Genomic DNA, 27144 nt, shown 5'->3' with positions numbered 1-27144 from the left:
TGTAATTATTTAATGTCCTTCATTGTCTGATTCATCATCAAAGACTTGTTTCCCTTGTGTTTTTTTGCGTTTATATATATATATATATATATATATATATATATATATATATATATATATATATATATATATATATATATATATATATATATATTTCTTTATTCTTTCAGAATGGCTTTTTGTTTTCTTCCTAGCATTTCTCTCTGGTACTGTGAAACACAAGAGTGTGATATTTACGTAAAATCTACTGAATTTTCATATGTCATTTGTCCCAATGGTGGTCTAGTGGTTAGAATTTGGTGCTCTTACCATTACGACCCGGGTTTGATTCCTGTTGCATCCAATGTTTTGCGCTTGTGGTCAGCGATATTATTTGACTGAACAATCATTGCAAATACAGTGATATACTGTACTACTGTAAACCCCTGTTTATAAACGCAGTTCTTTTTTAGGTAAAAAAAAATGCTCATTATTCGTGACTTAATCTAACTGCAATCCCATGATATCCTCCTATCGTAATCGCTGTTGTATCATTAAAAGCAAGACAGTGCCGGTTGTTTTTCCATTGGTGCAGTTCTAGCACCCTCTGATGGTTACGTAAATAGTGCAGCCCAATTTAAGTCGAGTATTTTTTGTATATCTATTTAAAACTCCCAGAGGAAAAATATATTCATGTCATGATTATCTCAGCTTAACGTTGAATTTAATTTTTCAGAATGGAAAGAAAATTTTTACATTGTTAAAAAAAAACATTTGTAAAAACAAGCATGAGCACTAATTTTACACTGAAAGTAGTTATTAGACAAGAAGCTGCACTTGACCATCTGCTGTTATTGCAAGTGTCCAGCAGACGACGCTAATGTACCATAAAAACAAGGTACAATCAACTTAGTCAGTAAAACAATTCGTGTTTGCTTGTTTTGGGGGAGGATTTTTGTATTTTTCGTTAAAAAAACGCATTTTTCATAACCTTGCATGAGGACTATTAAAGTCGTAGTATTTATTGGCACTGTTATCTTTTCAACAATACAATATTTTAAATATTTTGAGTTTTTAAGGGCTTTGTATGCATTGTTAAGTTTTTTTTCTTTTTTCACAACCTCATATTATTGTATGATGAGGTTCAGAATGTGATAATGTTGAATCATGAAGTTTAGATATGTCACTAGTAATAATATGCTATACAAGCCAAAGCACCCGGGTAATTAATAATATAATTGTTTTACATGGCACTCTTAACCAATGTTCTCTTTAATTTTCCACGGGTCTGAGCGTTCAGACAAAGTCGGTGATCAACGCTTAAAACAACAGTGAGCAACCATAATCCCAAGTGTGGCAAGATAATTAATTATCAAACATGTCCAAAACTTGACATCAAGTTACATTTTGCTGAGTTTCCGGCAATGCAAAATTATTTTTCTCTTTTGAATGAATTGACTCATGTACTATTGCAAAGGTTGTACGGCCTACAAACGTTGTTTGTTCTTACAATTCTTTCACAAGATAGCCATTTCTTTTTATTTCCTGATATCTTTGGGGGCTTATTTAGTCGGTTGTAAGATACAGAACTATACTTAATCACATTTTTTAGTGGAAGTACAATGTTGGCAATAAGATTCACTTGATATAATTGGAAATTATTTGAATGCAACACAAACTTTTTATTCTTTTTTTCAGTGTTTTTTTTTCTACTTTTTTAAATTCTCTTAAAAAAAATCTCATTGTGTTTATTTTTTCCGAGCTGTTACTTTTTTCTTTTTGTTCTCTATTTACTTTTTTCCTACATTTCTTTCTTTTCTTTTTTTCTGGCTTGTTTTCTAAATATTTTTTTCTCTTTCTTTTGCTTCTTTCTTTCTCAGCTTTTCACTACATTTTCATTTTGGTATTTTTTTCTTTTTTGTTCTATTCCCCCCCTTCCTTTAAGTCATTTTGTGCATAATTTTACTTAATATTTGGTCATGTTGGGATTAAAGAAGCAAAAACAACCTGAAGAGCCGTTTAGGACCCAAAAGAGCCGGTTCCTTTTTAGTGAGCCGAGCCAAAGAAGCCGGTTCCCGACATACTCTACTAACTTTACTCAACTTTGTTCGACTTCAAAATACTGCATTTAGGACACAACGTTAGGGGAACCCGTGTATTTTTACCTTCATGCACTGTAACTTTGACTTAAGTCGCTTCTTAATAAGTAATTTTGAGCCCTCATTTTTGTGCGCTGGCTAGATTTTCTTGTGCGCTGAGAATGTGCGAGCAGTGCGCAATTGCGCACGCGCGCAGCTTAGGGGGAACACTGCTCTTAACCCAAGAAATGGAAAGATTTGAGACTGGCTGTGGAATGCTCTGCCCACTGAGATTTGATCTCCAACCTCAGTGGAACTGTTTAAATCCAGTCGTAAAACACACTTCTATTCTATAGCATATGAATAACCTATATTTTATGTTGACAATATCTGTGTATTATTTGTTATTGCAACATCCATTGCAACCTGGTCATCCTGGAAGGGGGATTGTCTCATGTATGGTCCCTTTTCAAGGTTTCTTCATTTTCCTCATGTTGAGGTTTTTGAGTGTTTTCTTGCCCTCAAGTAAGTTTTAGATCAGGGGATGGTGTAATCGTAGTCTGTAGTTTGCAATAAACTGTGGTGTGTGAGACTCCTTATGATAAAGAACTTTACAAATAAACATGACTTCACTTGACTGGATAAATGCTTTGTCATTGTAACTATTGGACATCAACATGGACAAAAAATAATTTAGCTTTTGCTTTATTTGTCTCACACACAGCTATAATTGCTTAACATTTTACATTCTTTCCAAAGGGCAACAGTCAGTTAACTTGATAGTTACAGGCCCAAAACACATCCTCCCTAAGATTTTATTTCTGTTTAAAATTTCCGTGTAAGAGCACTCATAAAGAAAAGTGTTTGAAATTTACTTAGAATGGAACTGTCTTGTTGCCTCAATAGCTGGATTGTTTTGACTTTTCGGAGCGATTCTAATCCTATTCCGGTGGAGACCATGCCAAAATTAGGATGGAAGAATGCGCCTGGCAGGTTTAGTTTGTGTTGTGTGGAATTGAGCTCCATCTGGATGCAATCCAAGCAATACATTTGGAAACCATTTAAACTGAACATGGAAAATGCTGCAATCATGATGGATGACGACAAGGTTGCTCCAAATTGTTCCCAGTCGAAAGTTAAGATAGTATTACAGCAGCAGTCCATATACTAGATCATATTGAGAAAATGCTTGCAACATCTCGGTGCCTTGCGTTTTGTTATCACAAAAACTTTTATTAGATCTGTTCAATACCTTTCCTGCATCCTTTGAGGACTGCTTGTATGGACAGGTGTGGACGGTCCAGACATGTCAGACGGAGTAGAGCAAGCACCCTGGCCCTCTTTGTTACCCCTTTGAAAAGGACCGTTGGTGATGTGGTCCCTCCAACCCACACCTTGCCCCGAGTTACGAATGCAATCTGCAATATAATTCAGCATATCGATCAGTGGCAGGTAGGGCCACAACGATTATTCTACGTCAAAAAGTTATTGTCAAAAAATTATTGTCAAAAAATGCCGATAATAGAAATAGACACGTTTTTCCAACAGAGTGAGCCATCTTGCATGATCGTAATCCCAGCGGAGAGTTGCACATGCACGGATAAAAAGACTACTTGCAAAGTTTGCAGAGCAAACATTGCGTACTATGGCAGCGCCCTGTTGATGCATTACCATTCAAAGAAAAAGCACGTCAGCTAGTTGAACAAAACGGTAAGATTTAAGTAACTTGCAAGCAAATAAGGTTTTGATGACATGCATTGCACATTTTATAGGCGTATATTTCGCTAGAAAGCAGAGCTTGAGCGTTATGCCATTCTGTGCCTGACAAAGGTATTAGAAATGAAATGCATGCAGTCAAAAAGACCAAATGTCATTTGTTAAAACACTAAGAATCACACAGATCGGTATTTAAAACCGTTTAAGTTTCAAACTGTTGAGAATCCTCAAGTTCCTTATTACAGACTTTGCAGTTGACCACTGAATGTACTATGTACAAAATGAATTCAATATTTGTTTTATTTACTGTTCTACTGCTGCTTATGGGTGTGTTCTTGCTTTACAGGGATAGAAAACGTTTACTTTTAATTTATTTACTTTTTTATCTGTCACTAAAAATGGATAGAGGTTTGTTTTTTGTTTCTTACGGATTTAGGCTCTATTGACCAATTGTGTCTTTTTGGTATTAGAGCATTTTTATAAACCTTTTCCACAAATCAGCAGTATGTTCAATAAAATATATATTTTCATTGCACTTAATTCCCCTGTGTTTTATCATGTGCCATATTTTTTATCTGATTACTTGACTAATTATTTCAATAGTCAGGACTAGTTGACGATTAAAATAGGCATTAGTTGCAGAATCCGTGGCAAATGACTAGAGATAAAACAGGAACAATGAATTGCATGCTGTCAATGGCTCACCAGTGCGTGAGTCGGAACTGTATGATTGCTGCATGTCTGGAAGGTGATGAAGGTGGCTGTGATTGTGCTCAGCGGACCCGTTGCTATGGCTACAAGGTCCCATCATGGTAGAGGCCGGAGGCAAAGGCGAAGTGGACTCGGACTGGTAACCTGAGGCATACCCTCGGCTCTCGGACGGCGACGGCTGGTAAGGCGAGCACGGGCACGCCTGGCGAGGCGTTTGATAACCGCTGCTGCTGCTGCTGTACTTGAGATTGTGGTGCGAATGAGCATAAGTACGCGTTCCCTCGGGGTAGGTAGCGTGACAGGGAGGCAAGGGGTCAAATGTAAAGGCGGGGAGTTTGTGACCCTGTGACCCATATGAGGTCACGGTATCCCTCTTGTGCCAATAATCCGCTTCCCTCTCCCACTGGAGCTCCGCCTCTCTGTCTCGTTCCCAGGGAAGGGAAAACTCTCTGCCGTGCCTCTCCCAGTGGTTTTCTGAACCCCCTCGGGCTAATTCTGCCTCCCTGGTTCTTCGAAGCCCAATCTCCCTTTGTTGAAGCTCCGCCTCTCTGTCCCAGTGATAGCCGTTACCCCTATCCAACCTCAGGCTGTGATAGGCTGCTGAGGCTTCGTCTCTCCTGAGGCTGCAGTCCCTGCAAGAGCAACCAGGGGGCGGCAGACCTTCCATGAGCATAACTTCCTGATAAGATGGACTTGTGGACGATTTGGCATGGTGAGGGTGGGTATGGTGGGGGCCAAGAGGGGGAAGGTGGTAGGGGCCGTAATCGTCTTCTTGGCAGCAGAGGCGAGCTGGTGCAGACAGAGGGTAGTGGGGATGATTGTGGGGGTCAAGAGAAGGGTAAGGATATAGATGACGTGGAGAGGTAGCTTGTCGGTGCAGGCAGTGCTGCTGATGGCTCTGGCGATCCCACACCAGGTCTGGTGGAGGGAGAGACTGGTGCGGATGTGGGCTGTAGTGCTGGCACAGGTCCATGTGCGAAGGAGGACTAGATGGGTTTTGGAGTGGAGAAGGAGGCGCCCCGTGGTGCCCGTTGGTACCAGGAGCTCGATCGAGGCAATAACCATTTGGCATTAGGAGAGTGCGGTCACATCCAGGCTCTGCACAGCGCTGAGACCGATATCCATCACGGCAGGAACAGGACCGAGTAAGTCCAATCGCCCCCGTTTGTTCCGAAGGTGACGAATCCCCGTCGTCTAAAATGGCCGTCTCGCGCTCCGGGTCCCGTTTTTCCTCGATTCCTCCGAGAAGAAGCTCGAGCTCTTCTCGTTCTTGTCTCGTCGGAGGCGGACGCAAGAGCTCTTCATGGTGGTCTGCATGGATGGGTGATTGGTGAAAGGGGCTGGAATGTGCCGAAAGGGCGGAGTCAGAGCGTTGAGAGAGGAAGTGGTCCGGGCGGTCTTCCACTCCTGGGCTGCTACCATTGGTTGAAGAAAGAGAACCGGAACCTGGCCCACGACGCTTCTTTATTTGTGCATAGAGACTGCCATCAACAGGACCTCTTGTGTGAGCAATATCTGTGGTGAAAACAAAATATATTTTATGTATAAAAATTGAAGAAAATGTTTCTCTTCAGCAAAACCTATAAATAGAATAAAATAATAAACATACATTAACATCTGTTCATTCCTAAGGGATTACTTTTAGAAATATTTGTCACGGTTATATCAACATTCAAGATATAACAAACGCTCCCTGTACCGCCCTATGGACCAGAGTATCCCAACATTTCTGGAACCGAGGCACTGTTTTTTTGTTTTGTTTTTAAATCTTGAAAATCTTTAAAAAAATCCTGACACGTGTTTCATGTGTTTTTTAAGCTTAAAATACCATGTTGACTGAATTGACCGTGTTCAAGTTTTACTTAATTTTTTGTGTTTATCTGGAAAAAAATAGAATTGGCAAAATATTTACTTTATTTTTTGTAATGCAATGTTAAACAGATAACCAAAACAATATCAAGTAGTAAATAGATTGTTCTACCTCATGAGCAAATAATTAGTATATACAGTGGTACCTCGGTCCTCAACCTTAATGCGTTCCTGGTTGTTGGTTGAGTACCGAAATTATTTTTCCTACAGGAAACAATGGTAAGTATTTTAATCCGTTCCACCCATAAAAATATACCTAAAATACTAAGAAAACGTATATTTAAAAAAAAAAATAAAAGACCGTAATGTGTACATAATATATAATAAACATAAAAAAGGAGAAATATAAACTATTTCGTATCAGTTACATCCCTTTGAACAGTGGTGTGATGGCATACAGCAATGGATGTGGGAAGCAACTTTTCCATTTCCTCGATTATCTGAGGCCTTTGCTTGGTAACCGCTGTCACTCCAATACCCATACCAGCTTTCTTTATTGCTTCTTCATGTTTTATAAACGTCAAAATTGTCTACTTTGCAATGCCATAATTGAGATCGGACACTCAAAAACTATTTTCATGCTTTGTGATTATTTCCTTTTTCAGTCCAATGGTTTGCCTCACTGTTTTCCTCTTATCCTTCCGTTTATCACTGTTGTTTTTGGGACCGATGTTTAAAAGAAACGCAAAAGAACAAACCAGGAAAAAAATAACTTCGAAAATAATGTACCCCTTCACTTATTAACGGTCCGTATAGAAGTGCCGCCAAAGCTGGGCCAATTCGCGCCGCCGAGTGAATCTCGGCTCCACTCAGCTCCACTCGTTATGCGCCAAATCTTATTCGATTCAACTATTTTCAACTAGTATGAGTCGGCTATTTTCGGTATAGCACCGAATTCAATGTCGAGCATCGAAACATTTTTTACGCACATTATTTGGTCGAACACCGATTTGGTTCAGCATTGAGGCGGTTGAGGAAGGGGGTACCACTGTATAAAGAAATAAGTAATCTACTGATGTACATATAACAGATACTCAGCTGATTCCTGGAAAAAAGCAACGACACTGAACATGGCAATCATGCTTTTTTGCCAGGATAAAACTAGTCTAATTCCTATAGCACACAAGACAATATATCACAGCATTTTCGTGTGCCCCAGTGCACAGATTGAAAACACTACTATAACTTGAAAGAGAGCTGAGATCCAAATGTTTTTTGTCCTCAGAACCATGCATAAACAGTACCAGATATCCATGACGTCATAAATTTACAGCAATTTTTACCTTGAATACCTTGCACTTTCATGGGCTTCAATGCTCAGGATTTAAAATGGTAACCTACAATTTTACATGACAATCTAATGATAAATTACCTTCAAAACTGTCTTGGTATCGCTGGTAGAAATTTTCATAGGAATCCCAGCGAACCACGGGGTCGGCAGTGTTGAAATCCACCGTGACCGCTGGGTCATTTCTGTGGAACTCACGACCTGTAGAGACATTTGGGTTAAATTAAATTTAGCCCTATACAGAAGGTAGTTAGAGAAAGGTAGCACAGAAAGGAAAGCGTAAATTAAATATGGTCATCATGTTTTCCTAGTTCAGTAAGCTATTCCAAATTAGTTATTCAGCAACATTTGTAGTCTGCTCAGCTCAAACAAATTGTTCGCCTTTGGCTATTAAAATAAAATTATTTTGTCTTGTGATCATAAGTCATAGATTGACAGACCTTTGATCCTCTCGGGTCCAGTGGAAAAGACAAACTCCACTGTGGCCTCCAGTGGAAAACGTTCATCTTGAGGGGGAAAAGGAAATATGGACATAACTGAAAACACTCCTTATAAAGATCACAAATAAAGATTAGTTATTCAAACATTTCACATTATATCAGCCGTTGAAAGTAGATTGAAACGTCTCATGATGCCCAAATGTCGACCAGAGGCTTTCTCCAGTACAAGTTAATATCATCTACGGATGTTTACTTGGTCGACCACCAAAATCCAATTGAGCACATCAAGGACACTTTATATAAATCTCAAGGTTTACTACTACAAAATAATGGCTCAGTTTGAATATTTCCATAAACATGTCTATTTTTGCACCTCTCAAACATTCTTTACGTACCTGTACAAGCTTCATCCAGTTCTCCCTTGCCGAACCACAGCTGTGATCCGTGGATGGTGCAGGTGTGGAACTGGAGCCTGAACACGTTATCCCGATCAGCACTTTGGGATCGTCTGTGGTAGCATTTCACCTGTAGAGAGCAGTAGAGAGGCAATTTGAGGCATGTTTTGGGAATAAATGTAATTTTGATCCAAATTCATCACAACAAAACTCTGCCGGGCTATGTATTTGAATTCCTTTGTAGTTTTTTGTTCTTACAGCTTACCTTGAATAAAAAGACTACGGAATAGAAATCCCGTACTTTCCGCACTAAAAGGCATACCAGATTATAATGCATATCCCCCCCCCCCAAAAAAATCGTCTTTTCTAATATATCTTTTATATTTAAGGCATATATGGACTATAGGCGCACAGAATTAAAACTACAGTAAGATTTACCAGATTTTTTCATGTATAACCGATCCTCTGCGATGTTGTTGAGCGTTGCTCAACCATTGCACAAGTACAGAAGTATAGCATAAAACCTCGTGTAGTAACGGACACGTATAAATACTGTATGCTTTTCCAATGTTATCCACCATTCATTGCAATATGTAAGGTGCACTGAGGAATAAGGCGCACCTTCAAATTTCTGGCTAATGCGGAGTTTTAAAGTGTGCCTTATAGTATGGAAAAATGGTAATTTCAGGATCTAAATACAGACACTCCCCTGATTACGACCATCCGACTTCCAAAAAACTGTATGTAAGAAAATTTTTTTCGGGATGTTGAAAAATATCTGGGCATTGCTGTAAGTTGATTTTGTATTGTGTGCACCATTTTCCGAGTAGAGGACAGTACTGTAGTGCTTCTTTCCGCCGCCACCAGTGTGTGGTGGCGCTGTAAGAGGTCACGCAGGATCCACCCCGAAGAAGAAATCCGGTTTCTACTTTCCGGTATGTGTGTAATGTAAACACGCTGTACTGTAACTCTAGCGCACTAAGAACTTTGACGTTATTATTGTTTAACATCTCGTGAATCCATTCAATATGGTTGGTGTAAAGGGTAAAAAAAAGGGGCAGTTGATTAACACTTGAAGCTCATCTTCCAAAGTTAAACTTAACTTTATTTATCTTTATAGAGCATATTATTTTATGAAATGTTTATCTTTTAGTACAAAACAATACAGGTTACTTTTACAAGCCTTAAACATACTTATATAAACCTTGAACATACAAAATATAGCACTGAAGCAGCACACACACAAATTCAACTTACGAACGATTGTTCGGAACCTATCTCACTTGCTAGTAGTGCGGCATCCGTATTACACTTTTATAAATGGAACAGTGAGGTGAAGGGCATGATAGTGATAGTCGTTGCGCCTGTTGTAAAATGCAGTTAGGAATCGACCTTTATCAGAGACTCCAAGTCATTTTGATCATTTTACTCATTTTTAAATAGGCTGTGACTAGTAAAGTATTTCTTGATGTTGTAAAAGAACTATCAAAACTCGACAAACATTATCGCATGACCAATGGAAAAAACAAATTAAACCTGGGGTGGTCTGTTTGCATGACAAATCGTAAATTCCTTCAACAAAAACCCTATGCAGTAATTGTTTGTTTAGAATAATATCACTATATCCACCTAATTGGTCATTTCCTTAAAGTGTTAACTTACCATGATGTCGCCTTTCAGCAGTAGTGCCGGTTCGATAGTAACGCACAGTCGTTTCCCACCACTTCCTTGAAGATCACTGGAAAACGAAATATACAGCTAAGATTTTGAAGAACAAAGGAACTATGTGTCAGACAACTATTTTTGTTTTAATTAATCTAGCAAAATGCTTTCCTTAAATGCTATAGTCCTGTGGTCAGCAAACACTGAGACACTGACCAGACCAGCACACAAAGAAAAAAAAATCTTATATTTTTTGCTCGTTTAGTATTTATTGGTGTATGCACACATCCTTAATTTTAATAGAAACATATAGGTATGTACAAAAATTGTGTTTTGCCTCGGGACTCACTATATGCCTGATGTGTAGACCAACTGCATTGATTGGTAGATCTTCAGGAAGGGGTAGTAACCTGGAGAGACATTTGGAGAAACATACGATCATAATGAAGTCATAGGAATGTGCTGACTGCCATACTTCCATCCTCATGGACTCCATCATCGGATTAAAGATAAACACTTTTGCTTGCATGGGTGAAGTGCTGAATGTGACAAACATTGCTGAGATTCAGCAAGGAGAACCGTGGAGGAGTTTGTCCCACACACATTGCAAGATTTCTTGGATGCATGGATGGGTCATCAAGGCAAGATTTCTGCTTTTGTGATAAGTGATATGTACCGTAAATTCCAGACGACAAGCCACTATTTTGGTCCTATATTTAAACACTGCAGCTTTAAATACGGTACATTTGTTCTTGTTTTTCGTGAGGCAGTTGCAAGGGTGCCAGGTCCTTTCTAAGTAGCTGGCTCAGAAATTGTGCGGATCATGGGTAATCTGACTGTTCAATTACAACAAAGCGTTGCGAATTCCACCAAGTGCTCTGAATGTGAAGTGAAATATTAAATGAAAAGTGGGTAAATTTTGTGAGTAACTCTGACTCTCTGCATTAGCAAAATCCGTTGTCATCTAATTAATGACACGCATGAATGGATGAACGATTCCCGCTGTTCCTATGGAAAATTAACACAGTTTTGGCACAATCAGCTGGGAAAAGTCGCGATTACGACACCTGTTTGTGGACTCTGTCTGCAACTGTCAATCTCAGTCAACTTGTGCAGCAGTCAATATTAATTAAACTGGGATTAATTCAGACCAATGAGTGCAACAAATATTTATTATACATAAATGCTTGGAATCTTTTTAACAAGTAGTGTTGGCTGATTTAAGTGTGGCAGGAGGTGACTAAGTATCAGGTATATTTTTCCTATTGGGCAGAAAACTGACGTCGTATTAGGAAAAATATACCCAGTAATTATTGACCTGCTGCCACACTAAAATATTTAATCAGCCGACACTTTTAGTCACAGGGTTCATAATCCTTTTTTTGTGGCCAAATTGAAGACTTTCATAGCAACTTTTCCAATTCATCCAGTATCAATAAAAGAAAAAAAAACAAGTTTGCATCTGTATGTTCAATTGTAATTGTGAATATTGTTGCGATAGAAAATAAAGAAAAACAATGTGAATCATGTATTTTGGAGAGCCACAAATACATCTGCAGTTTTTAATCTTGCGGGTGCATTTATTAGGACATATGATTTTTAGATCTTGAGTAAATCGTAGATATTTGGTTTTTGAGACAAATCCCTTCCCATATACTCATAAATGGTGTTGGGTAAAAATGACAAGTAATATGTAGCTTACATTTTCAGTTGCAGGAAATTTGTCCCATTTCAATTAAATACTAAGAAACACTATATTAATTTTTTGCATGGCCCAATATAAAAACCCCTAAATGGATATGTAATCTTTGCATTAATACATATTTTTAGTGCCCTGCACCTCTCTTCTTGAGCGTGAACGGGAGGGGGCGATGACGCCTCATAGGACACTGCCATACAAACTAATGCCAGCTGTTGTTAATTACGAAAGAAGAAAAGTAATGAGCAAAGTGAAACCACCAGAGAGCAATGTAACCATCATTTTTAGGCAGACTTGTTCATAAACATGGCAACAATTTTAAGCATTTACAAGCACTTCACCCAAAAATCATTAAAAACACAACATAAAAATTCAAGGATTTAAGACACCCCTACAAACCCTGTTGTTAGAAAGATTCCAAGCATTTATGTATAATTGCCGGACAACATGTTACTTTTCAATTTCTTTTTAAAAACTGTAACAAATGGATGTGAACAAATTCAGTTTTATGGATGTTTAAAACAACGGATTAAAATCGGGTGCGGCTTTTACAAAAAAAGTTACGTTTCTTCCTAAAATTTGCGCATGCGCCTTTAATCATGTGCACTCCGTGGTCCAGAATTTATGGTAGTAAATACATACCTCCTTCTCCTTGGAAGTTAGGGAGAGAAGGAACGAGAACTTGGTGCAGGAAGAGTGGGCTGCTGTTCATCTTAATGGCTCCTGACAGAAGACCCCCAAAGTAATAGATATACCTGAGAGACGTAGAAATGGGGAGTGAGGACAATTCTTAAACAGTTTTTTGTCAAGTAAGGAAATATAGGGTGTTTCAAAACTCTTGGGCACATTTGAAGTCCCAATCTCTCCTAAACTATGAATGGAAGCAAGATAAAGGTTGTACATTTCAGCAAAAATTTGCCACCAGGGAGAAAGTCCATCTTGAGATGGCATGGTAATTTTTTGACGGATGGATGCTTATGTACAGTTAACAGAACGGGATACCCCTCAACTTTAGAAGATTTGATTGGACAAGTTTTGAACTACCTTCCAGGGGAGCACCTGTAAATCGATCAGAAGAGCCAGAAGGCAACTTCAATGCTCTACAACAACTGTTTGGCATGTCTTAAGAACACAACCGCATGAATGACACCATACAAGCTACAATTCGTCCAACAGGGGAAGGACACTAATAAACTAGCTCGTTGTAACTTTACCATTGCGAAGCAACAGAATATGGAAGATTGTATGACCGCCTTGTTTTAAGCTATGAGGCGACCATCTTTGTAAATAGCAAAGTTAACAAGCATAAAACTCGCATTTCCGGTACTGAGAACTCATAAATGGTAAATGGTCTGCATTTGTATAGCGCTTTTGAGGTCAATGAAGATCTCACAAAGCCCTTTACAATGTGCTTCACACTTATCCATTCACACACACACTCACACACCAATAGGAAGTCAGCCATGCAAGGCTTATTGGGGGCATTCGGGATTCAGTGTCTCGCCCAACACTTCGACATATAACACGGAGGCGCCTGGAATCGAACCTGCGACCTCTTGATCCCAAGATGACCGCTTTACCTCCTGAGCTAATCAGTTAGACTTCCCAAAAGTGACGAGGTATTGCGCTATGTCGAAGAAATGTGTGTACTGACCATACTTCTTTGAAAGACCAACAGTTAATCAATGGTGAGACGTATCTCGACATGGTGGAAAACTGTTTATTGAAAAAACTGAGTGACAAAGATTCTGGTGACTTTATTTTCCAAGAGGATTGAGCGCCACCACACTGGAGCCTCAGGGTTAGACAGTTTGTTCTGGCAACGTTGTGTTCAGATGGATTGGACAGTCAGGACGGGATGATCACAATCTCATGTCCTGGCCACGCGTATCTCAAGATCCATGTGATTTCTTTTTGTGGGAATTTGAGAAAGGATTGCTCGATGCTCCCCGCCTATTCCAAGAGATGGAGATGTGCTATAGGCACAAATGACAGTAGCAACCATTCACAATTCCATGCTTTTCGCTTGGCAAGAATTTGAATATCGGCTTGATATGTGTTATGTGACCAATGGTGCTCACATTGAACATTTGTTAACATTCCAGGGAAAAATAGGATTACAGGCTTTCTGAATTTATCAGATGTGTATTTAAATCCTAAATGTTTTCTGAAATATTTAATGTCAAAATGTGTCCAAGACTTTTGGAGGAAAAGAAGAGCTGAACCAAACCTCACTAACTTCACCAACTTTCTGCTTGGACGTGACCTACCTGTTTTGAGAAGGCTGCAGGGAAGTGGAGACCTTATCTTCACAGAACTTCCTCATGGCGAGAGTACTGAGAGCCTGGTCCGCACTGCACACATAGAAACATGTGCTTAGAGGAGATAATTTCCATGATGGGTCCCACACCAGACAATATTCATGCCAAAGATGACATGGATAGGATACTGCTTGAACTGGTCACAGGATTTCAATGTTCCTGTGCTAAAACCGGAGGGATTAATTTACTTCCTAGGAAGTTCAGAATGGAAATTAGATGTTGTTACACAGTACTGTACATTCAGTTATTTTGGAGGGGTTGGGTTTTTGGGGGCAATAACACTCATAATTGACCAACATATTAATCTTTGCGAGAGCGATGCAAACTAATCTGACTATGGCACGTTTTGATGAAAGAATCATTAAAATTAAACCAAAATTATAATTGTTAAGGGAAAGATTGTGTATTTAGCACCTCCTAGTGGTTAAAAAAACCTTTATAATGCCTCATACATCAAGTAAAGTCAAGTCGTGTTTATTTGTATATCCCTTATTCACAAGGAGACGCATATGGCTGCACGGACCACAGATTATTGCAAACAAAAGACAATTATTACACCATCCCCTGATCTAAAACCTACACGAAGGCAAGGAAAAACTCAAAACCTCAACATGAGGAAACCTGCCAGTTGTTGGTAACAAAATTGATGTCAACACTATTTTTAAAGTAGAGGACAGCGGATTTAAGGATAGTGTGTATTTAGCACATCCTATGTGAAAAAACAACATTGATTTAAAAGAAAATGAGCACAGGTACATGAACTATTACACATAGTTTCATTTTTAAATACTTTTGATTTGTAATTATTTTACATAATATCAGCTGTACCTAGAGGGAGCTGACCTAATGGTAAACAACCAAAACTCTTGTGAAAGGCTGGGCAGAATAATTAGAAGAAAAATGGTGCAGTTTAGGCACTTTGATTCCCTGTTGTTTGTATTATTAATTTAGCCTTTTAGCACCCTATATCGGGTGCACAACACAGTGCCATGTAGTAATCAAATAAGGCACACTGTCCCTTTAAAAAGGTTTAAAGTGCCAAAGCACCTCCATACATTGGTCTGAAATGATGCTTGCCTACCAGTGGATACTTCTGCTACTGCGCCAGGCGCTAGCAGCACTGCCAGCATCTTTGCCTGCAATTGAATGTGATATGGGCCTCATGGGGGCGGCGGCCCACATGTCTGTGCAGCACATCAACAACTTACAGCGGCATGGCTTCAAGTTGCCCTGCCACATGTGAATGCCAGCAAACAACAGCAAGTTTGCGGAGGCCGCCACATCCAACTGGACATGGAGATGGTGCAGACCAAATGTAACTTAAGCAACCTCAAATCTGCGCAAGAATGCCAGCTGCGGAGGGACGTGGCCAAAATTACTAAACATGCATACAGTAAAGAACTAATAGTGTCGGAGGAGGAGCTGCGGTTAGTCTGCCCCTGGTGCCCCAAGCTACTGCTTCTGGACCAGCAGCGGGCGTGGCCGCCATTTGGGAGGGGTTATTTAAGCTCAACCAGCAGAGCAAGCATTAGCATCTTTTGGCCGAGGTGGTTCAGCTGACGGCTGTGGATGTGGCGACCACCGGTAGGATCACGCGGCTCAAGTTCGCCTCGTTGAAGACCACCTGCCCCGGGGAGACACGCCTCGCTCCTCTCAAGAGCTAATCATGTCTACTGCCAAGGGTTCTATTTCAACCGGCACAGACAAGTGGGGTAACTGGACTGATAGATGTACCCCCCAAAAATGTGCAGAAGGGAACCCATCTGCCAGCTCTTGTTCCACCAAAGTCTGGAAGCTTGCTCTGGCAGGGCCAAGCTGAGAAATCCCGAGCCATCCCTGCACTGCATTTGTCCCACTCAAGTGACGGTAAATAAAGTAAAATGGAGTTTAAAAAAAGAATAACAAGAAAAAAATAAATAAAACTAAAGGAAAAAAGCTTCAAACAACCAAATGAGGGTAAAATTCCATCCATCCATCTACTTTCTACCACGCTTATCCTCACTGGGGTCGCAGAGGTGCTGGAGCCCATCCCAGCTATCCTTGGGCAGTAGGCTGGGGACAACCTGAACTGGCTACCAGACAGTCGCAGGGCAAACCCGCTCATTCACAACTAGGGAAAATTTGGACCGGCAAATTGACCTGACATGCATGTTTTTAGAATGTGGGAGGTGAGGGTGAAATTATTCTTCTATTTTTCTTCACTTTAAAGCCTCAGTGTGTAATATGTGACTACTAGATGACAATGTATTATCCAATAAGAACAAAAACTAATGCCACAGAGCACAGCGTAGCAGCAAGTTGCAAGACAAACATGGTGGCGACCTTAGGTAGGGATTCCACCAAAAAGAAAAACACATTTCTCAACTTGATTTTTTTGTTTTTGCTTTTTAATAAAAATGACCATAGGTATGACAGTTGATGGATTTTTGTATAGTATTCAAATCAATGTTTTTTTACAGGGTATCAGTCCGGGTCCACCTACGTGTTTTTTACAACCAGGAGGCAATAGATATTACACACTGTCACTTGAAGTGTAAACGTATTATTTATATATTATCCTAGCGGGGGAAAAGGAAAATTGTATTTAAATGAGCAAAATGATCTACCAATAGAATAAAAAATTATATTACTCATATTTGCATAGTTTAACTAACTGGCTGGCTGACGAACAAAAAACTATTAGGTCTTCAAGAAACATAACGGATCATGTTTACATGCAAGGAACTAGCACACTGTGCAGAAGACAAATGAGTATTTATCTATTTTTATTTTATCTTTGAAAAACTGCACCAAAAAAGATTGCAGCTCGATGTTCACCCACTCACCCTGCTGAGATCTTGCTGTAGTGCATATAGGCTGCAATGATCACTCCTGTTTTGCCTTTGTTACCCTGCAGGAAAAATAACACAAACCAATGCAAAACAATTTCATAACACATTCAAGTTCGGCTTATAGGATCCTAGGGGAAAGCAATCTAACCAAAGTTGCCAGGCAAATAGTTTCTTACTAAAATGGCGTTGTGCTAATAAGTGAGGCCTCCCCGTGATTTTCTTTTCTAAACATCCCCAAGCATTCCAAGAACATTCCAGTATCAAATTCCTAATGTGACCCCTCCAGATAGCATAGAGAAGGCTGCAACACTGCCTTAACAAATTAGAGCTTGTTAAGCAGAATGTGCTGCTCAGTGAAGGGCTCTTCATTGCCCCAACAACTTGTTTACTCGGGTCTCAAGGTTGAATTATACCCAGGACAGAATTACATCTTGTTCTGGAAATCCAGTGCACCAGGAACACAGTTTAGGATTCAAATTTTCCCTGACCAAAACAATTCATGTCCATTCAAGTTTAGTGCTTGGTCACCCTTGTTGACTATTCTTCATTGGGCAAGAAGTTAACATTTTGTCAATTAAATGTAACCTTTTCAATGTTTGCGTGGAGTGTTGGGTGTTGTAGTGCGGAAAATGACAGTAGTAGTAAAATTACCAGTAAAAACAGCCCCAACACTGTGCCTCTCTTCCTAGCTACAACTTTCATGTTATATCCATGAGTGTGGTGAATTATTTATTATTATTGTTATGTTTGGCCCCCTATATTGTTTTTCATTTTAATTTTTAATTGATTTTATTTTTATTCTTAAATCAGTGCGTTTTCCACCCTGGGAAATATCTCAAATATTTGTCATGAAAAAAATGAACTCTGACCTTGCAGTGCAAAACCACCACGTGATGAGGATCAGAGGTCAGCCACGACTCCATGGCCTTACATATTGCGCAGATTTTATCCAACGGAGGGGCATGGAGGTCGGGCCAGCCAAAGTCATGGACCTGATTTTGGATGCAAGTGTAAGAAAGGTAAATGCGATAGCAAGAAATTTAAAGAAAGAAACGATGAAAAAGGAAAAACGCATTTTACCTTTGGATTTAGTCGACTCAAATCACTGCGTCTTTCAGAGAGATTCATGAGCTGAAAAAAAAAAATGTCAATGCTCAAATTTTTCTTTCTGGTATACAGGGTTGGGCAACTAGTGAGTTGTGGGCCACATTCAGATCCTGACCCAAAACTAAAAAGATTCACTGGATTTTCCTCACCAAATACTTGTCTTGATGTTTGGACTTTAGCATGGCTGCCACCTCCTTCAGGTTGAGGCGGTACCGCTGCTCTTCCAGTTTAGGTGGGAAAAACACCGAGATGATCCTTTCTGTGATGTAAGTTAGGTCGAAATCATAGTGTCGTTCCATTACTCGCTCCATTACGCGATCCATACTGAAGCTCCTGAGAAAAGTGCGGTAGTTGAGGTTGGCTTGGTGTCAACAAGTTCCAAGTTTAACCCCCGTTAAAAAGCAAGTTAGAAATAAATAAATACCAGGATAATTATTTGTTTGAAATGAAATATCAAATTTGAATAGGAAACACATTTTAATAAGTATTTTATTGTACACCTCAAATATCAAATGACGAAAATGATCTTAATCGCAAACAATAATATACCCATTTTAATAAAGTTTTGTGAAATATAAGGCATCATAGACATCATAGCAAGAACCGACAGCATGTCATTCATCATTGCTCGCTGCGGGCAGAACACGCACACCAGCGTATACGACAGACAGGACCTGATATTATCGATAGTAATCGTTAACAAGGCATTTCTTGGGAAAAAAATGTCTTATTTTCTTCCTTTTGACTCCACCTGTTGACGATGTGATTCACATTTGCCGAAAAACCCGAACTCCACGTGTTTTGGTGAGGTTGTTTCCGCTTCTCGTGGTAGTTCAAGGTCGCTTTGATGCACCAAGAAAATATTACTCATGGTAACGGATTATAACATTTTGTTGGCATTTCTTTCAAAGGCTAGGTTAACTCCCCTACCGGAAAAAAATCCTTGATTCCTTGGACGATTGGTAATCTCAGTGATCTAATTGGTGAGAAACCCCAGACCAGGAATCCAACAAGGACCTGATTCATCAATGAGCTCTGCATTAAGGTCGCGGTGGGAATTGAATTATTCCTTCTTGTGATTTACTTGAATTCTCATTGAAATTTAAGATGTATTATTGTGTGACTCTAAACTCTGACATAATAGTGCTTTAGAATAGTTTTAAAATCTTATCTATTGGCATCAAAATAAATTTTGTAATGAATAATAGGTTTATCAGCCAGAATTAGAGAAGTTAAATGGTCATTAAACTGAAATAGAATTAGTGAAGCAAGATTAACCAAAATTAGGATTTCTCATCCAGCACCTCAAACCAAATACGAGTGTTAATTTATTATAATTTATGTTAAATGTTGTATTTTTCATTGTTCATTAAATTTTGGGCTTTTTGTTTAAATTGACTCTGGTGCTAGTACAAATGAAATGAAATGAAATGAAATGATCTGCATTTATATAGCGCTTTTCAAGTCAATGACTTCCCAAAGTGCTTTACAGTGTGCTCCACATTTCCCAATAGCGGCCTTGCAGCCATGTAAGGTGCTAACCTGCTTATTGGGGGTATTAGGGGTTCAGTGTCTTACCTAAGGACACTTCGACATGTAACACGGACGAGCCGGGATTCGAACTGGGATCCCTTGATCCCAAGACGAGCGCTCTACCTCCTGAGCTACTGCCGCCCCCAAAAATGCTGCAGCGAGGCTTTAACTAGGACAAGAAAGTTTGATCACCTTACCCCGATTTTGACTAACCTGCATTGGCTCCCTGTTAGCTTAAGATGTGATTTTTAAGGATCTCTTGGTACTATACAAAATCATGCATGGACTTGCTCCCTCATATCTTTCAGATTTAATTTCCTCCTATGTTCCGGTCCGAAGCCTTCGTTCTGAAAGCGCTGGTCTACTGGTAATGACAAGAGCCAAGAAGAGTTCCGCAGGTTCGAGAGCGTTTTCCATCCGGGCACCGGTGCTGTGGAATACTCTTCTGCCTGAGATCCGAGCTGCAACCTCAGTGGAAATGTTTAAATCTAAGCTTAAAACACACTTCTACTCTATAGATAGCATATGAATAACCTATATTTTTTGTTGACAATATCTGTGTATTATTTGTTATTGTAACATCCATTGCAGCCTGGTCATCCTGAAAGGGGGATTACCACATGTGCGGTCCCTTCTCAAGGTTTCTTCATTTTCCTCATGTTGAGGTTTTTGAGTTTTTCCTTGCCCTCATGTTGGTTTCAGATCAGGGGATGGTCTAATAATAGTCTGTAATAATAGTCTGTGCAATAACCTGTGTAGCCCTTTGAGACCCTTTGTGATTAAGGGCTATACAAATAAAAATGACTTGACTTGACTTGGTGTTTCCTCTATTAAGTTACCACCAATCAAACCTGGCGCTAGTTCAGTTGCTTTTCTTCCCTCTTCCTTAAAGCATTCATGCTCCATAAGCACTAAGACAAACTAAGAACAACAATGTGCGTGAATCAAATAAAATTAGAATGAGAAAAAAAGAGGCAGTAATCAAAGTCAAGTGCAAGACGCAAGCTGGACAAAGCCCAGAGAGATTCCTCGCTTATGACGAAAAAACTCATGGGGTGGGTCGTAAATAAATGAATGAGATGACCTTTACCTTGGCAGGGTGTTTCTCTGCTTGGTGTAAGTCAAAGACTTGGTGGAGCCCTGTTGAGAGAATACCATTAAAACATGCAATGGGGATAGGAAAAAAGAGAAAAACTAACCCAAATTCTTTGGTGAATAGTGTAAAATACTTCTTCCCAAAGTGTGGTAAAAATACAAGAGATAAAATGCATGTTAAATATAGAACTCTGAAGAAATGTTGATTGTGTTCCATTTATGTATACAATTTTAAATTGGTCACAATTTTAAAACTGTGTAGATTTTATGAAGATAGGGGGAACAGGTTGTAATAATCGCATGACTAAATAATTCTTTACATCTATTATTTTTATGAAAACCATAACAAGGGTTGTTACTCCCTAGATATGGTCAATAATTTGCTATGCTATTAGGAAAATAAGTTGTTGTTCAGTTTAGAGCAGGCATATCAAACTCTGTTTGGCTCGGGGGCCGGGTCCAGACTTAATGTTCTCAGGCTGGCCGAATAGATAAAAAAATTAATGCGAAACATTTTGCTTTGTTTTTCAGTACTATGCTTTATCCTTAAGCCAACATTTGTAGCCTACCCTACAAATTATAATCACGAATGACAAGAGATATTTTCTAAGCACAATACATTCATTCACAAACAATGGGGAAAAACATGGGAGCTATGAATAAAAATATGCTAGCCTCAATTGTTATACGGATTTGAAATCAATAAAAAAAGAAATAAAACATAAGTTCTTGCATTGAACAGGCAATAACAGATCATACTACTAAGATGGGTCTAAAGAAGCTGAGAAAATATGGCACAATATTATCTTCAACATGAAAAGACACTGGACGTCTGACATTTTTCGCCTTTACTGGCCTCTAGAGGCGGGAGGGAGAATTTGGCTTGAATTTATTAAATAAATGATAACTTTTGACGGAAATGAGAGGGGTTTGAGAGTGATTTCACGCTTTTTGCTCGTTGTTTTCTTTTATTCTAGAATGCAAATGGTCAAATTAAGAGAAGCGTTGTTTCAGATACAGTCCAAATGCCAACCCAAACCTAAAAAAAGATAAAATAAGAAGAGATGATTCCAGGACGTCTAGAAAAGTCACATACTTGCACTCGCCACACAAGCAGATTGACAGAGGCTGCAATGACTTCAGCCAGAATATGGCATAAACAAGTAGAACATTTTCAAATTGCAAGCACCACCTTTGAAAGGTCATTATTGAAAAAAAATAAAAATCCCAATTAGCAGACAATATTTGCTCAATTTAAGGATAATTTTGGGGGGGCCAATTTGGCTCATTTTAATATTTTTTTCTTATTTAGCACAAAAAAATGGTTAAAATATCATTAAACAATCAAAGATATACTTCAAATTACCTACAGGGCATTTTGGACACATTTTAAAGGCAGGCACATTACTGTATTAAAGATAATTGGAGAAACAGGGGAAATGGTGACGCCAAAGGATAAATGCTTTACCACTTGATGCATTTGCCAACTTTTGTGCAACGATGCCTTGTGCATGCACGGACAATATGATGCGTCATCTGGGATTTCAACTCCACTTGAGTTGTTCCTGCCACGTGGCTGCTGTTTGCAAAATGTACACAGAGAAAGAAATAACAAAAAGGCTCCTACCAGGTGTTGGGCATTTCGAGACGGAGCTGTCCCTCTGCGTTGCTAAAGGCAAAGGAGAAGAAATGACAGTCAAATGATAGAAAAATAATAAAATCAATAATTTCAGTGATGAAAAATAAGAAGGGAGTTAATGGGGAGTAAACAGAAGGAGAGAAAACGTAAGGGAAACAAAGCAGTGGGGATCAGAGCAAATGAAGGAGGATTAATTCAACAAACAGACTCTCTGATAGATAAACATTACAAGTTCCTACATAAACATTCAACATTTTCTTTCAGGACAAGACTCCAGCATTCACAAAACACGGTCAAAGTGGACTGAAAGAGGGGCCAAATTCCTGGAAGGAATTTTGAGGACAAATCTACAGTGCCTTGCAAAGGTATTAGTAATTGAGTTTTAATGCGCCACAGAGTTGCAGTCTCTTTGTCATTGTTAGTCATTTAGGTAGATATTGGATCGTTCATATGTCATCTGAGATATTCTGGGATCAGTTGGCTGAACTGAAAGAACGGGGCAATAGTTTTGCGACTTTCAGGGTTTTCTTGTTGTAATATGATATAAATGGTTAAAATAGCTTGGTTCCATTTCCGTGATAGTGTCATGTAGTTGATTCTTAGAAAATAGTTTCAGCTATTCACTGTAGGAAGGGTTGGAGAACAAGAAAGGAAAACATTTAATTCGTGTGAAACTAAAAAGGAGTAAATTAGGAGTAAAAACAAGGAGATGAAGACGAAGGGGAGGGGAGCAATGGGGACTCAGAGCAAAGGAAGGAGAATTAATTCAACAAACAGACTCTAATACATAAACATTACAACTTCCTATATTAACATTCAACATTTTCCCTCAGAACAAGACTCTTGCATTCCCGAGACATGAACAGAGAGTCCGGATTCCCGCAAGGAATTTGGGGACCAAATCTATGTTGTGGTTTCTTAAAATTCAAAATACTATTATTGAGCAGGAGCTTCAAAGGAAAACCAAAGAGGGTTCAAGGCAAGTTTTCTTTTGAGGAAAATAGGAACACAATAAAAAAACCAACCAGGTCATTGGCAGGCGCTGGGATACATGCTGTGGTCACCTAAACACACACAAGGGAAGCCACATGTGAATACCAGACACATTTATTTTCCATAAGATCATTTGAATTATCTGAATAAATCAAAGACTAAATATACACTGTGATTAAACCAATTCCATGGACAGCAAGGATGGCCCGCAAAAATGTAGAATTACCCACATAATTTCAGAGACATGTAATAAGGTTTAGGTCTGGTGCGGCACAGTCAGATTCATTCATCAATCAAGCACATCCTTTCACATATGTTCTTGACATCTACGATATTACTACTTTTTTATTAATCAGATTTTTAGCATCGCCTTGTGGCATTAAAAGAAAAACATGTAGAATGTAGGTTATGTTTCAAAAAGGTTGCGTGATAGTCAAAACCTGCAAAGTAGAATCATTGATGAATTTATTAATTCATTAAATACTCTATTTTACATTGAAATTAAATAGCAAACCCAATTAACTGGTTCAAGTATTTGTTTAATAAAAGTACTCTACTGTACTTTAGAAACTTTTTTATGACAAATAACTCCTATACTGTCAAATTTTAATTTTAAAAATAATTTTGCCGTTTTGTTCCACAACTGTATGAATTAAGCACATGATCCACATTTCTTCACTAAATATTTTGTCCTGTGGAAGTTAGCAACCCCAAAATGTTGAAAAAGTAAAATAAAAATATGTCAGCAGCTGCAAAAAAAAAGAAAATCATCATATAAGCCTTATTAGAAAGAAAACATACCGTATTCATCTATATCTATTAGAAAACGTGAAAAATGTGTCCTGTTAGTAAATCGAGAAGTCCAACTTTGTTGGTAACAGAAAGCATCCTCCTCTGCCTTTTTGCCCCTGCCACTATTGCTTTTGTCAGTCCATAGCATTCTTTTGGCGTTTAGAGAAACTTGAAACTAAAAAAGATTTGAGCTTACGCAATGTAGATTCCTCAAGGTGCTTTACATATGTATACAACTCAGACCCCAACATCATTGACGATTAGGCAGACACAAGCAGAAAAGGGGAAGTTTGACTGTTTACCCAATCAGAATGCAGAAAACAATGCACGATGAAAATCCGTGAAGTAGCGAAACTATGACAAGTAGACTGGGATACAGCAAGGGAATATTAAACATGCCTTATCCTGTCTGTAAGTTATTATGTATTGTGCTCTGCTGTTGGGTTTCACCTCGACAAATAATGGTCAAATGAAGAAGCTTTGGACATCCGTCCTAACAAAGAAGTTAGTGCCTTAGTCATGCTTACATAACGGTTTTCTACACCAGAGGGGGAGAAAACAAATGAATATGAGGCAACTCCTTCATCGTGCGTGTTTTTGGATTGTTTATTTGGACACCGGAAAAGGGCAAGGGCTTGTGTATATCCACTTGTGCGTACAAAGGAAGTCGGGAACCGGGGGGGGGGGTTCTGCACACAAACATGAAGACATGACACTCGTTGCTACTTGTACAGTAAAGACAGAAAACAACAGGAAGGCAGAGGAGCAGATAACGTGCTATATCTAGAACCAGATCCGGGTGTGATTGTCAAATGACCGTCTGCTTGTGACTCAGCCTCAAAATTGATGGTCTTATATCTCCACAGGGAAAAGTGTCTCTGTTCCTCTCACAGGTTGTAGTATCTTGGTAATTTTCTCATTTCTTGTCCCCGTCCAAATTATTGCGTATTTTTTCATTTTCTCACTAGGTCAGGAACAATTTTTGGTCACAAAAACTTTTTTAAAATACTATATTTTCCAAACTATAAGATGCACATAAAAAACCCAAAATGGCCAGAAATTTAAAAATGCATCATATAACTCAGTAAACATGATACACCGCAGAATACGGTGGACAAGATTGGAAATACATACAGTTATTATAGGTGTGTTGGAAACTGAAGAAAATAACATACAAACTCTAATTAAAAGGATTTATTTAATGATTCAAAAGTATTTCTGCTTAGTATTTTTATTACCTGAATATGGGAACTTCACTATTAGATTTCATATCCATTATAGAAAGGAGCTAAATACCTTCCCTTTACAATTTTCCAAAATGAAATGCAGCCATAATTGTTCGCATAGCCCATCATAAATGTCCATAATTCCTCCGTAATCCTTGCACCGATACACATTCAGATTGCCCTGTTTGGGTGTAATATGCACCTGTCTTCGACCTGTCTTACAAACAAATGCCAGCTGCCGTTAATCAATTGGGAAGGATTGCAACTTCAAAACAAAGCCACCAATGAGCAGTGTCTGTGTCATTTTAAAGAAGAGAAATGTCCCTCGAGCTGCAAATGGCCCCCGGGCCATAGTTTGAATAGTACAATAAAAACCTAAACAAAATATTGGTTCCCCTCCAAAAAATTAGAACACTTTTATCCATGCCATACGGTACTTGAAGCAGTTTAGATATGGTCACATTTGGTCGAATTCAAACCGTTTAAAATAAATGGCAGCATAGTTGGGAACTGGAGCAGTTCAAGCTAGTTCTTATGAAGGGAAAGTAACGCTCTTCCTTTGCCACATGGATACGGTTCAAGATGTTTCAAATTTCCAGTTGTTATGACTACAGCTATCCAGTGCGCAGCCTGCAGCACCAAACGGACTCTACCCGTGTCACCGCTGATTCAACTTCTGTACTGTTTTTTTTAAAGGAGCCAGAAACTTGATGTCATTGTCAGTGGGCGGAGGGTGGCCGCCAACCCACAACAAAAACAACCCACCAGATTCCAACACTTACGCAAAAACTTCCTGTCAAGACCTCCACCCATCCCCTTCGTTTTATTTCTGTGTCTGAACATTACAGCTCCTACTTTCTTTAAACTTCGAATGTCATTACTATATGCTTCCTATGCATGAGTCCAATTTTGAATCCTTTCCTATTTTCACAGCGCCTCCTCATCGGCTCTCACCGTCAAATACTTCCTTCCTCTCTCTGAATCGATTCCACCACACAAACTCCACATCAACCCTTGAAAAAACGTTTCCTTTCTTTTTAACTTCCTCCAGCTTTTCAGGTTTACGTCAAACTTTCTATAGTAGAGTGCTACATTGTTTTAAAGTTTATTCTGTTAAGGAAATGATTTATGTCTTGTCAAATGCATATTATAAGAGTATAATGCAAGACATTGTAAAAGATTAAAGTTATTTATTTAATTATTTCTTTTAAATCAAAGATAAATTCAATAACCATGTTGTACAATGAACAAATAGCAAAAAAATAACCACTAGACATGTTATAATTCATCCATCCATCCATTATCTGCACCGCTTATCCTCAGTTGGGTCGCGGGGATGCTGGAGCCCATCCCAGACAGTCGCAGGTCACACAGAGACAGACAACTCACGTAGGGACAATTTGGACCAGCCAATTAACCTGACATGCATGCTTTTGGAATGTGGGAGGAAACAGAAGTGCCCGGTGGAAACCCACGCAAGCACAGGGAGGACGTGCAAACTCCACATAGGGAAGGTTTGATCCCATGACCTCAGAACTGTGCCACGGACGTGCTAACCACTTATCCGCCCTGCTGCCTATGCAATAATTCAGTGTTTCACAAAAAAAAAAAAAAAGGTTTTTGAGCCACACCGTCCATTGACGGGGCGGCAGTAGCTCAGGAGGTAGAGCGCTCGTCTTGGGATCAAGAGATCGCAGTTCGAATCCCGGCTCCTCCGTGTTACATGTCAAAGTGTCCTTGGGTAAGACACTGAACCCCTAATACCCCCAA

The 27144-nt window shown here is 39.1% G+C and overlaps 1 protein-coding gene across 3 annotated transcripts in view; it reads right to left on the bottom strand.

Annotated features, from left to right (window-relative positions):
- tns2a (tensin 2a) overlaps positions 1-27144 on the bottom strand; it is a 102140-nt gene that overhangs the window by 16017 nt on the left and 58979 nt on the right. For all 3 annotated transcript variants that reach the window (XM_088331974.1, XM_088331975.1, XM_088331976.1), the window contains exons 4-19: positions 23389-23427; positions 22352-22393; positions 20720-20769; positions 18246-18429; positions 18070-18120; positions 17859-17981; positions 16984-17048; positions 14108-14191; positions 12480-12592; positions 10488-10548; positions 10139-10214; positions 8477-8606; positions 8082-8147; positions 7726-7842; positions 4479-5999; positions 3310-3475 (exon numbers count right to left, since the gene is read on the bottom strand). In XM_088331974.1, coding sequence (XP_088188100.1) covers positions 3310-3475; positions 4479-5999; positions 7726-7842; positions 8082-8147; positions 8477-8606; positions 10139-10214; positions 10488-10548; positions 12480-12592; positions 14108-14191; positions 16984-17048; positions 17859-17981; positions 18070-18120; positions 18246-18429; positions 20720-20769; positions 22352-22393; positions 23389-23427 — 2888 coding nt within the window. The remainder of the gene's footprint in view (positions 1-3309; positions 3476-4478; positions 6000-7725; positions 7843-8081; positions 8148-8476; positions 8607-10138; positions 10215-10487; positions 10549-12479; positions 12593-14107; positions 14192-16983; positions 17049-17858; positions 17982-18069; positions 18121-18245; positions 18430-20719; positions 20770-22351; positions 22394-23388; positions 23428-27144) is intronic.

This window comes from Urocampus carinirostris, chromosome 3, assembly GCF_059441175.1.
Source record: "Urocampus carinirostris isolate Australia breed hairy pipefish chromosome 3, RoL_Ucar_1.0, whole genome shotgun sequence".
NCBI classification, from domain to species: domain Eukaryota; kingdom Metazoa; phylum Chordata; class Actinopteri; order Syngnathiformes; family Syngnathidae; genus Urocampus; species Urocampus carinirostris.
Note: the sequence above shows the minus strand (reverse complement) of the source record. Positions and strands in the feature narration are given on the sequence as shown.